Consider the following 12926-nt stretch of genomic DNA (forward strand, 5'->3'; position numbering starts at 1 on the left):
TCAACTACTAAGCAAAAAGGTTGGCACTTCGAACCCACCCGGAGGCACCTTGGACGAACCTGGCAATCTGCTTCTAAAAGGCCAGAGGCTTGAAAACCCCATGGAGCAGGTCTACCATGACACACATGGGGTCTCCAGGAGTTGGAGTCATCTCAGTGGCAAGTGGTGGGAAAAATGACCAATGCTATAAATTAAATATTGATTAGATGAACCAGTGGATATTCTAGAGCCTTCTCGGACTGCCCAGGCTGAGTGAGGGGCCTCCTCTGGGCTTCCCTGGCTCCCTGTGCTTCCCCTGTCACAGCCCTGATCACTCCATGATGTCATGTCATAACTGCCTGGTTTCATGGCTATCTGTCCCCTGGCTCCCTGCCATCCCCAGCGTGTGCATATACACGTACACACACACACACACACACGCGCATACTCACACACTCACTCACTCACTCATTCACTCAAACACTTGATCAGCCTCTCCCCAAATAGGTTCCATATCTGCCAATGTCAGAACCACCCGATGTTTGCGTTGGAAACAGATCTCTGGAACAAGAGCCTTGGCACCTGAGAACCTGTGTAATCTCACAGGCATCCTGAGGGGTGAGGGAGGGTTATGAAGCCTCCAAGAACCCCACCAGTCTGGGCTGTGACCACCAGGAGAACAAGGCCTACTTTTTTCTGTTCACTGCTATGTCCCCAGGTACCCAGAACCCAAGCAACCTCACTCAATAAATATTTGTCGAACGAAAGAATAAATAGAATTCCCTGCCTGCAGCTGACTCCTCTGCCCAGAATCCCTTCTCCAGCTGCTGATATGACCAGGGCACTGGGGCGTCCTCATACATCCACCAATGGGGGGGCCTTTGCTGTGGCCCCCAGGTCTTCCTGGAGGGAGGCCCCGACTTCACCCTGCTTGAAGTCCCTGGGAGGCACAAATGGTTAATGCAATGAGCTGCTAACCGAAAGGTTGGCAGTTTGAGTCCCCCCAGAGGTGCCTCAGAAGAAAGGCCTGACTTCTGAAAAATCAGCCATTGAAAACCCTGTGAAGCACAGTTCTACTCTTACACACATGGGGTCGCTGTAAGTCAAAGCTGACTGAACAGCAACTGGTTGAAGAGTCCCTGGGTGGTGCAAATGGTTAACCAATTGGCTGCTAACTGAAAGGCTGAAGGTTCAGGTCCACCCAGAGGTACCTCAGAGGAAAGGCCTGGCAATCTACTTCCAAAAAATTAGCACTGAAAACCCTATGGAGCACAGTCCTTTTCTGGCATACATGAGGTCAATCTCAGAATTGGCTAAATGGCAACAGGGCTGGTTTTTTGTTTTGTTTTGTTTTTTGGGTGCTAAGTTAAGGGGGGATTTTGGAAACCCTGGTGGCATAGTGGTTAAGTGTTATGGCTGTTAACCAAAAGGTTGGCAGTTCAAATCCACCAGGTGCTCCTTGGAAACTCCGTGGGGCAGTTCTACTCTGTCCTACAGGGTCGCTATGAGTCGGAATCGACTGGTCGGCAACGGGTTTTGAGTTTACGGGGGGATTTAGAGCAAGGGCAGGTGAGTGTGCTCTGGGCCCAGCCCTGCACCTCCTGGGTCTTGGAGGTAGGTGCTGCATTGAAGCTGCCCTACCTTTTTTCTTCTTCTTCTGGAAGGAGAACCTGCGCTCGATGGCCTTGACTTCCTCGGCTGAGATGAAGTGCCGCACATTGTAGCTGACACCCACGCGGTTAAGGTGGCCCCTGATGTGGTTGGCCAGGCCAATGCCATTATGGAAGCGGTCCGGGCAGTAGGGACACTTCCGTTCCTCGTGCTTCAGGTCCGCTGGGTCCCCATCTAGGAGTGTGTCCAGCCCCAGTGGACCACCGAGCGGTGCGTCTAGCAGCAGGAAGTCCAGGGGGTGGGCACCTCCCAGCCCCAGTTCCTCAGCCTGCAGCCTTGGGGGTGCCCTGGCCGCTGCCATGACTTGCGGCCCGAGCCTTGCCACCAGCACAACTGGGACCATCTTACGGAGTTGCTGTTGCTGGGCCTGTGAGCCCTCAGCTGCCTGCAGGGCTCCTTGAAAAGTCCGCTTGAGCTCCAGAGCCAGCTGTGGGATGAGGGTGACAGCTGGAGGTGGAGAGACCCGGTTTTCGGGGGTAAAGTCCATTTCAGAGATCAGGGTCACGTCATCCTCCTCTCTGCTCCAGGGGTGCCTCTGGTCCCCCAGCTGGCCCAGGAGTTCGCAACCCACAGCACCCTCCAGCTCCTGTGGGTGCAGCGGGTAGACAGAGCTTTTATTTCTTGGCTGCACGGGGTAAGGGGCGGATGCTAATGGGGAGGAATAGGCTGGCTTTCCGAGTGGCCTCTGGAAGGCGCCATAAAGGGGAGACTTTGACAGTGGGAAATCCTGCATGCTCAGCTGCTGGTAGGCTGGCCCAAAGGCCAGACTGGGGTCGTACCCAGAAGGACTCGCCCGCCATGGGGAGGCCAAGTGTGGCTCAGCTTTGCCAAAGTAGTCCTCAGCAGCATTGGGGAAGCGAGCATATGCATCCTGGCTAGTGCCTGGCTGGCTGGCGGGGTCCTCCTCAAAAGCCTCGCCATCATCCCAGTGGGGACGGGCGTGCACAAACTGCACGTGCTCCCTCAGCAGGCTCTCGCTCGGTGCGGGGAAGCCGCAGAAGCCGCAGGCACTGAGGCCTGGGGCTGACGCGTAGGGCTTGAAGGCGAGGCTGGGGGCCTCGGAGCCTGGGCTGCCAACCCCACTGCTGCCCCCACCACTGCCATAGGGCTCTGGAGCCTCCAGGCCACGGTGCTCACGTGCATGCAGCTTGGCGTGCTGCGTGAAGGCCTTGGAGGAGTTGGTGCCGAAGACACACTTGGGGCACTGCAGCCGTGCCTGCCGGCCTTCATCCTCAGGTACTTGCTTCAGCTTCTGGATCTCCTCGATGATCTTCTCCCGGGAGGCCTGGTGCAGCTGCCGGTGCTGCTCAAGGGTGCCAGGGTCAGTGAAGGCCCAGCCACACTCGCTGCAGGCCAGCGGGGCCAGCTCAGCTGGGGGCTCCTGGCCCGGGGTGCGGCGGTGCTGGCTCATGTGCTCCAGGAGGTGCTCCTTCTGCCGGAAGTAGATGCTGCACTCGATGCACGGGAACACGGCCGGCTCCTCGTCCTCGTCCTCATCCTCGTCAGGGCTGGTTGTCCCCTCAGTCACCTCCTCCAGCAGCTCACACAGGTAGGGCCCAGTCTGCAGAGGTGGCAGCAGTGGCTGCAGCCGCTCCACAGATGCCTCCGAGTTCACTGTCCAGGTCTGTGTGGCCACCTCCGAGGCAGCCCTTGGCAGGCTCCACTCAGATGGTAGGGCCAGCGCCTTGGGGTCCACTAGGTCCCCTTGCGTGACTGCTATAGCCATCGTCCGAGGGTTGTCTGCTGGCACAAGGACCCTCTGGAAGGAGTCCAGGTGTAGCCTCATGTCCTGGTGGGGGACCCGCTCCTCTGAGTCCTCAAGCCAGTGGAGGCTGGAGCGACCACAGGGTCCCTTTTCCGCCAGCTTTGGTCCCCCCTGGTGGCGATGCAAGAGCCTTCTAGAGCCCTCAAACACGGCGTGGGGCTTCACGGTCCTCACAATGACCGAGTCCTCGAACCTCTGCTCCGAAGGGATGCCCTCCCTGGCCTCCTGGACTAGGGGGTCATCCCAGGGCCCCTGGCCATCATGGGGGCCAGTTAAGTGGCCCAGGAGGTGAGGTGGGGAGGAGCCTGGTCGGAAGTCCAGGATACCTCCATCCCAGAAGCTGCAAGGAAGTGCCAATGGGGACAGGTTAGCTGTGGGCCTCAGTTTCCCTCCCTTGGGCAGAGGGAGGTCCCCCAGGTAGCCTGAGGTAGGATCCAGGTACTGAGCTCAAGGGCAGCTTAGAGGGAGCAGGGGACCTCATTTGCTACAGAGTAGAACTGCTCCATAGGGTAGTTTCTAGGAGGCTAGAGTAGGGGGCAGGGGAGTCCCTGGTGGCACAAACAGTTAAGGGCTCAACTACTAGCGGAAAGGCTGGTGGTTTGAATCCACTCAGAGGCACCTCAGAAGGAAGGCCTGGTGATCTGTTTTTGAAAGGTCACAGCCTTGAAAACCCTATGGATTAGTTCTGCTCTGCACACATGGGGTCAGCATGAGTTGGAAACGACTCAGCGTCAATTAACAACATCAGGGTGGAGGGCAGTGGGGTGTATATGTGGACCCTTCCAGAGGCCTTGGGTCAAAACCCAGGCTCAGCTCTCAGGATGCACCTCTCTACATAGCCCAGCTCCCTTGCATCATGGTGGGAGGGTGCTCATAGGGATGGGGCCACCTCCAAGGAGTTTCTCCAAGTCTGGTGGCACAGTCAACTCTCATTTCCTCCTTGGAAGGGCCCAAGGCTCTGGCTTCTGCCTGGTCCTCCCCAACTAGGTTAGCTGAGTTAATTTCAGTCACTCCCTCCACCCCAGATTACACAGCCAATTTGGTAACAGTTCACTTTGTGACAGATGGCTTCAGGGATGCGCCTCTTCCTCATGTCTCCCCTGCCGGAGGCTGGAAGGACACAGCCAGGAGAGGTTGAAGGTCCCCGTTCTGCCTCTGACCTCCAGGGTAAGGAAAGGCAACATCTACGGGCCTCAGTTTTCCAATCCTAAAAATGGGCATGGTTCCCAAGAACCAGGAGCCTTTAGGTCCTCATGCATGTCTAAGGAGCTTTGTCATGCTTGTGGTCAAAGAAAACTTAACATGAAGCAGTCGCTTATTTAAATGACACGTTAAAAATCCACTTCATTAAGCCGGATTTTGCTCTGTTTCCAATGGGGACCTCAACCCTATGAGGTGTGGGGTGAGGATGACACCACTTAATGTTGGGGAAATGCTTCTACTGATGCCTTTCCTTTCCTGATCAATCTCCCTTCATTTTCAAGAGCCTGTCTCTGTGAAGGGGTATTGATCACTCCCATGGAACAGATGGGAGTCCCTAGTGCAAACAGTGAATGTACTCAGCAGCTAACCAAAGGTTAGAGGTTCAAGTCTACCCAGATGTGCCTCAAAAGAAAGGCCTGGTGATCTACCTCCAAAAGATCAGCCACTGAAAACTCTGTGGAGCACAGTGAGGTCTCCATCAGTTGAAGTCGACAGCAGTTGGCTTTTTTTTAGGAACAGATGAGGAAACGGGTTCCGTAGAGAGGCCAAGCAGAGATCATGGGGTCTCCTCACTAAGCTCCATGTATGAACGGGATGCTACGGGAATATCCTCTGTGCAGGGCTGTCGCCGGCATAAAGCAAGGGCTCTGTAACTGATATATCCGTTGCCGTCGATTTGTGGCTATCCCATGTGCTACAAAGGAGAACTGCTTTACAGGGTTTTCTTGGCCCGGGTGGTGCAAACAGTTAAATGCTGAACTATAAACTGAAAGGTTGGCAGTTCAAACCCACCCAGGGGTGCCTTGGAAATAAGGTCTGGTGACCTGCTTCTGAAAGGTCACAGCCTTGAAAACCCTACGGAGCAGTTCTACTCTGCACACATGGGATTGCTATGAGTCGGAGTCAACTTGACAGCAATTAACAACAACAATCTATGGAAGCATATTGCCAGGCTTTTCCTCCATGGCACTACAGGGTAGGTTCAAACTACCAACCTGCAGTTTAGTAGTCGAGTGCCAACCATTTGCACCACCCAGGGGCCTGATCTATAACTGATAGGATAGCCATTACTAATCCTGATATGACATTAAAAACCAGCACCTGCAAAACCGTGTAATGAATGGTAGCTACCATCAGCATTGTTGCCCCTGGGTTCTCAAGGCATCTTATTGACTCCCATTTTACAGATGAGGAAACTGAGGCTCAGAGAGACCTTGTTCTAAGGGTCTCCTTGTGGGGACAGGACTCCGAGGGTCAAACCTCCAGGCTCTAACCCCTCTGGCACGCACGTGAGCCCCGCTCCTGGCAGGGATAATGAGAGTTGACTGTCTGTGTTCATCCTGCCCCCCTCCCCCAGCACATGCCCAGGGCTGCCTGCTGGGGCCGCCGCCTCCTGCCTGGCCTCCTGATCCCGTCTCAATCCCTGGGGCTTCTCTGGGGCCTGGGCATATCCCCCTGGCCTCCCTGCCCTCCCTGAGTCAGGGCCAGCATGGCACTCACCAGCTGCTGATCCGATGGGTGGCGGAGGTGGCACGGGGGAGGGCTTCGCTGAGGCCGGGATGGGGCTGCCCGTCTGTAACAGAGAGTGGAGACCCTGAGGGGCTGGGGGCCCCCTGCCTGGGGCCCTTTGCACCCCAGCCCCAGAAGCCTTGCCGGGTGCCTCAGGAGGGCCCCGCTGGCTCCCAGTCCCTCTCCCTGAGATGCCTTTGAACTCCACTTTCCTGAGCTCTGCAAAGGGCTTCCTTGGAGGAGTCCCCTTTGCTCTCCTGGGGGACGCCAGAGGCCAGCTGCCTTCCAACCGTCCTCTCTTTCCCCCTACCCAGCAAACCCTGGTAAAAACTTGCCTGGATTCTCATTATACCTACAATAAAATCCAGACTCCCCCGATCACCCCTCACAATGGCTCAAGCCCACCTAACTCTTTCAGGCTGTGGGGCCTTAGCATGTGCTATTCCTCTGCCTGGAGCAGCACCCTTTTCCTTGGCTTCTTGCACAGCCAGCCGAAAAGTCACCTCTTCTGGCCACTAGTAAAGTCAGCCCCTCTGACTTTCTCTCATCACCTGCTTCGTTTCTTTCTTTGCAGCCTCTGAAACTGCCCAGCTGACTCTTTAGGAGGTTTAAAGGCCTGTCTCCCCAGCTAGCACAAAAGCTCCTTGAGGGCCGGGGCTTAGCCTGCCCTGTCCACTGCAGCACCCCAGTGGCTACCCATTAGATATTTGCTGCAGGATAAATGTGGAGCCACAGGGGTCCATCCCTGTCTCCTGAACCCCTTCCAGGCTGATGCCCTGGAATTGAGTTCCCTCCTGGAACCCCTCACAGATAAAGCCAACTCTCCATTATCTACCTGTGGAGCCGATGCCTGGGGCGACCCTAGAAATCCTGCCCTGTGTCCTCTGTCTGCCATGTGTGGTCAAGCATGCCAGTCAGGGGCTGAGCCAACTGCCTGTGCCAAGGTTAACACACTGGGGGAGCCTGTGCCCAGTCCAGAGCCTCAATTTGTGGCTGGTCCAGGAAGATGACTAAAGCGGCGGCTGGTTCTTTTTCCAATCCCCACTGTCCAGTTTGCCCAGGAAATTGAGAGCTGACTGTCAGGAGCCAGGAATAAGAGGGGGAGTCAGAAAGTCAAGGTCTTTCTACAGAACCCATGAAAATGGCTATGACTGTTGCATGGCTTCTGGAAGGTGAGCGTGGTGGTGGGGGGAAATGAGGATTTGTTTTGACCAGAACAGGGTGTCTCCACCTCGGCACTATGGACATTTGAGGCCAGATCATTCTTCGAGGAGGGCCATTCTGTGCCCTGGAGTCCCTAAGTGGTACAAACGGTTAAGTACTTGACTATTAGCCAAAAAGTTGGCAGTTCAAACCCACGCAGGGGTACCTCGGAAGACAGGCCTGGTGATCTGCTTCTGAAAGATCACAGCCTTGATACTTCTAGGGAGCTCAGTTCTACTTTGACACATGTGGGGTCACCAGGAGTCAGAGTCAACTCAACAGCCACTAACAACAATCCTGTGCACTGCAGGGCGTTGAGCAGCATCCTTGGCCTCCACCCGCTCAGTGCCAGTAGTACCCCCCTTCCAGTTATGACAACCACAAATGTCCCCAGACATTGTCAAGTGTCCCCTGGGGGGCAGAATTGTTCCCAGTTGAAAACCATCGGAGTGGGGGTACTGAGTCAGACCAGGGATGTGCTTGGATGTGAAGGCCCATGTTGGGTGGAGAATGGTGTGGGGTATTGAGGGGACGTGAGAGTTGGGAAAGCAAAGCCTGGGTGGTGCACATGGTTAAGTGCTCAACTACTAACTGAAAGATTATCAGTTGGAACCCACCCAGAAGTACCTTGGAAGAAAAGCCTGGTGATCTGCTTTCAAATGACCACAACCTAGAAAACCCTATGGAGCACAATTCTACTCTGTACACACATGTGGGTGCCGTGAGTTGGAGTTGACTTGATGGCAACTGGTTTCGTTTGGTTTGAACAAGCCAGGGGAATGAGAACCCCAGGAATGGGGTCTCTTGAGGACATGCAAGACAGAGATGTGACTTCTGTCTTGGATAACCAGGCCCAACACAGCCTGAGAGGTATAGGTGGAGGCCCTGGGTGCCCTGCTTCATGGATTCAAGGACCCTCAAGCTTCCAAGATTCCAAGTGTCCCAGATTTGATGATTCTGCGATTGCTGAAGTCTAAGAATTCCACAAGCCAGAGGGCTGGGTTGGCCTCTTTGTTCGAGCAGTTCCAGTGAGGCTCCTATTTTTAGTGGCAGTGACTTTGGAGGAAGCAGGCCACACAAGGCCTCGCGTTAAGATACCTAGGGGTGGAGGCTCACCCAGAGGCCTCAGCAGCCCAAGACCTCTACTACCTCTGAGGATCCAACAGGTCAAACACAGTCTCTGGGATGTGGCCCTCAGCTGGTGGCCGTGCAGAGGGTCTTTCACTGGCTCCTATCATTTGGGGTCTCCAAGAGGATTTGAAAATGAGCACATGGCCTCCAGCGGTGTCCATGAGCAGCTTGAACCCTGAGCCAGGCAGCATTGCGGTATGGCCAATAATCTAGACTTTGGAGCCAGGCATATCCAAGTTCAAGTCCCAGGGAAGACCTAAAGAGCATGCCTTTCACTCATCAAGCCTCGGCTTCCTCCTTTGTACAATGGGAATGGGCAGTGGTGGTTCAGTGGTAGAATTCTCACCTTCCATGAGGAAGACATGCATTTAATTCCTGGGCAATGAACCTCATGTATAGCCACCAACTGTCTGTCGGTGGAGGCTTGTGTGTTGCTATGATGCTGAATAGGTTTCAGCGGAGCTTCCAGATTAAGACAGACTAGGAAGAAAGGCCTGGTGTTCGACTTCCAGAAATCAGCCAATGGAAATCCTATGGATCACAACAGTCCAATCCGCAACTGATCATAGGGATGGTGCAGGATCGGGGAGCGTTTCATTCTGTTGTACATGGGGTCATTATGAGTTGGGGGCCAATCCCACAGCAACTAGCGACAACAACAGGAACAATTGCCAGCAAATGTACCAATGCACCAACCATCGATTTGATCACGGTAAATGCTTGACCCAGAGAGGCAGCAATGGAGGGAAGAGAGAGTGGGATTGCTCCAGGGTGGAAGCTGGAGCCTCACACCTTTTCCCCCATCTGGCTTCCTCCCCAGCCTGGAACTCCAGAGGGCAGAAGTGATGTGCCACTTGTCCCTAGTCCCTGTCCCCAGCACAGCACCAGGCACACAACAGAGACGTCTCAGCATCCCCAAGCCTCTGGTGCACCCCGGAGGCTAACCAGAGAGACACAATGGGCAGGGGGCTGTCAGAAGGCTGTAGGGGGTCAACAGCCACCGTGGAGGACTAAGGAGGTAGGGACTATGCATCCAGGTCCAGGCAGAGACATTTGGAGGTGGCTGCTCCCAGGGTTGTCTTAGGGGGCTCCAAGGGCTGGGTAGGGATGAGGGAGGCCCAGGCTTTGGGGTGGAACAGTAGCCTCAGAGGGTGCTCCTATTTACAGGCATCATAAAATTCTGAGGGGAGGTACCAGTAGCCAACAAAGTGGTGGGAGAGACACCTGGCCTCAACCCTGCTCCCTGCCCCTTGCCCCCATACGCTCAGGGAAACATCGAGGCCTCCACCCCGACACCCTCAGACTGTAAATCAGCACAGTGCTGCTTTCCCAGGGCAGGATGAACACACACCTGCCTACCTAGACCTGGGCATGTTCCAGGTAGAAAAGAAATGCTCAGTTCCTCAAAGCCAGGCCCAGAGAGAATCTCGAGACCCAAAAGCCCCCTGCCCTGACTGCCACATGACCTGGGACATAGTCCTGCCTCACCTGGGCCTCAGGTGCATGGACTGGACTGAACGGTTTGGAGGTGAGGATGGCCCAGGTACCTTGAGCTCTGAGACTCTGGTGTTGGGCTGACTCTCTGCCCTCAGGGTCAGCCCAACCCCGTTTCTACCAACTGCACAAGTCAGTCACCTCCAAGCCCTTGTCCCCTGCCCAGATGCCCCCTGCCCTCCTTGCTGGTTCACTGTGCCTCCCCATCCCTCCTTCACTTTCTCCAGGACTCTGGAGTCCCCCCAGGCTGGGCCAGGCACCTTGTCCAGGCCTGCAGCCCCTTGTGCTTCCCCCATCGCAGCCCCAGTGACTGGGTCGTGCACCTGGTGACAAATGTGTCTCCTACCCCCCAGACAGTAGGGTCCACGAGGATGGGATATGTGTCCTTGATCAGTGCCCAAGCCTGAGGCACTCTATGCTTCTGAGCCTCACTGAGAGGGGTCAAGGGTGTGAGGGGCAGGTCAAGGGCACCTGGGTACAGCGTGGTGGTGGAAATGAGGGCTGTCAAGCCAGGCTGGCTGTCTGCGCGCAGATCTTAATTCAGTTACTGCCTGGCTCTGTGATCTTGGGGGACTGAACCACTCAGGGCCTCAGTTTCCCCACTCTAACGTAGGGATAATAATAACAACAGCTATACCACTAAGTTCTTACAAGCATAGCATGAAACGATCAGGTAAAGTGTTTGGCATGTAGGAAACCCCTGGCAAGGTGTGCGAAGCTTCCCGGGAACTGAGGCGCTCAGGGCAGGCCAAGGAGATGGAGGGAGGGGTGTGCATCCAGACCCCCTGATGCATCATCCTGCACTCCCCAACTACTCAGACACACCAGATTCCTTCCCAATCCTCAGATATCCCAGGCTCCTTCCTACCACAGGGCCTTTGTACCTGCTATTCCCTTTCCTATTCCCTCAAATGCCATCACTCTGGGGGGCCTTCCCTAACCCCCAGGCACAATCACTCCATGCTGTGTAATTCCTTCACAGCATCCCTCATGATCTGCCCTTGTGTATTTGGTTGTTTATCCCTCTCCCCCACTAGAGTGTCAGCCCCTCCAGGGCAGGGGCTTTTGCCTCTTTTTTCACAGCTATACTCGACGGCACTGGGTTTATATCTTTAGAACCTAGAACACAACCTGATACACAGTAGGTGCTCCGTATTTAATGAATGAGAAATGAATCTTGAGGTGGGGACAGTCAGCATGAGGGCCCTTTTTGCTGGGTAAACTGAGGCACTAGAGGGTGGCCAATACCCCTGAACTGTCCAGTGTCTCCCCAGCCACTAGAGGGCACAAGCTATTTTGGCCACAGGCAGTGCCAAGGCTCAGGAGCAGAGCTCATCCCCAAAGCCATGTAGTGTTGTAGCAGGTGTAGTGATAGGGAGCTGAGACAGACTAATGGGGGTAGGGGTACCTGGTGGACATGCTGGAGAGGGAGCTTGGGGCACTGAGCTGGTCATTTCAATTCAACTGGTGTGCTCAGAGGAGGGAGCCAGGCAGATTTAGGTTCAAGTGCCAGCTCCTTGCAACCCACTGGGGGGGCCTTAATCAGGTCATTGGGCTCATGGGGCCTTTGTTTTCACAACTGTAAAATGGGAAATTACTCAGAGTGCAAAGAGAAGGCTCTGGACCCAGGCTGAATCAGCATCCCAACTCGGTCCCTGCTGGGATGGGTGACCTGAGAGGTCGCTGGCCCTCTCTGAGCCTTGGGGACAGGGCGGGATGCTTCCTTGGGGCCAGAGGGCCCCCCTCTTACCGGAAATGCCACCTCTGCCATCCAGAATGTCTTGGGGGCCCTCCTTGGTGATAGGCAGGTAACGGGTAGATCGGAAGATGCCACCTTCCCCTTCGGCAGCCTCAGCCCCACCCTCAATGTCCTCCCTTGGCGCCGGGCCGGGCAGTCTCTCAGGGCCACGGGGACGGTCCGGGGCGGCCAGGCCCCCTGCTAGGGTCCCATCCATGGGTGCTTTCTGCGCTGCTCCCCTCAGATTCCAGGTTGGCTCAGTGGGGCATCGTGGGCCTGGGAGCAGAAAAAGTGGTGCTTAGCGGAGGTAGCAAAGAGGTCCTGCCTGCCTCAGTTTCCCCTCCCTCAAAGCCATAGATCTCAGCCTTGCTGCTCAGTGCTTCAGTTTACCTCCCCCCCCCCCCAAAAAAAACACTGCTGTCAAGTCGATTCCAACTCATGGCAACCCCATGTATTACACAGTGGAACTGAGCTCCATAGGGTTTCCTTGGCTGTAATCTTCATGAAAGCTGATGGCCAAGCCTTCCTTTCCTGAAGCTGCTGGGTGGGTTTGAACCACCAATCTTTAGCCTAGCAGCTGACTGCAAACCACTTGTGCCACCCAGGGACCCCGCCCAACCCAGGTGAGCTGAATAAAGGGCTCCAACACCCCATGCACACACCACCCAGGATTGGGGCCAACCTCTATAAGCCTTGGTCCCCCCATCGATAACTCCTCTCTGCACATAGATCCTACACTGCCTCCATTTACCACATTTGCACACCTGCACACCCAGCATTAACCCCGCCATGCCTCCCTCCTTCACATGCGGCTGCACTTTCCCCATTGTGCCCTTGCTTCCCTGCACATGTAGGTCCCACACCTACTCTGCCCCAGCACCCACGCCAGCCACGGCCACACAACCAGCTCTGTATGCTGCCTCCAGTCCCCCCATTATTGACCCTGCACTTTTCTCACACAACCCCCACCTCAGTTTCCCACACCAATTATGCCTGCACTTTTCCCACACCCCAGCCTTCACCCCCTACACGACCTGAGGGTCCTTTGACATTAACCCCTTCACCTCCACACACAGCCTCGAATGACCCTAGCATTAAGCCCTTCTCTTTGCCCCAACATCGCCCCTTATGCGCACCCACCCTGGGGTCCTCCATACCACCCCCCAAGATTGCTGTAGTCCACGGGGCCAACGGTGAGGCTCCTGGTCCAGAAATGAGGACCCCAAGGAGGCT

At 55.5% G+C, this 12926-nt stretch overlaps 1 protein-coding gene across 7 annotated transcripts in view; it reads right to left on the minus strand.

The window, feature by feature from the left end:
• Positions 1–12926, minus strand: part of WIZ (WIZ zinc finger) — a 29693-nt gene that overhangs the window by 15958 nt on the left and 809 nt on the right. For 6 of the 7 annotated variants that reach the window (XM_049877229.1, XM_049877226.1, XM_049877227.1 and 3 more), the window contains exons 2-4: positions 11706–11969; positions 6119–6191; positions 1621–3755 (exon numbers count right to left, since the gene is read on the minus strand). In XM_049877229.1, coding sequence (XP_049733186.1) covers positions 1621–3755; positions 6119–6191; positions 11706–11910 — 2413 coding nt within the window. In that variant the 5' untranslated portion in view covers positions 11911–11969. The remainder of the gene's footprint in view (positions 1–1620; positions 3756–6118; positions 6192–11705; positions 11970–12926) is intronic. The other variant, XM_049877231.1, reaches the window with a different exon arrangement.

Source organism: Elephas maximus, chromosome 3 (assembly GCF_024166365.1).
Source record: "Elephas maximus indicus isolate mEleMax1 chromosome 3, mEleMax1 primary haplotype, whole genome shotgun sequence".
Taxonomy (NCBI): Eukaryota; Metazoa; Chordata; class Mammalia; order Proboscidea; family Elephantidae; genus Elephas; species Elephas maximus.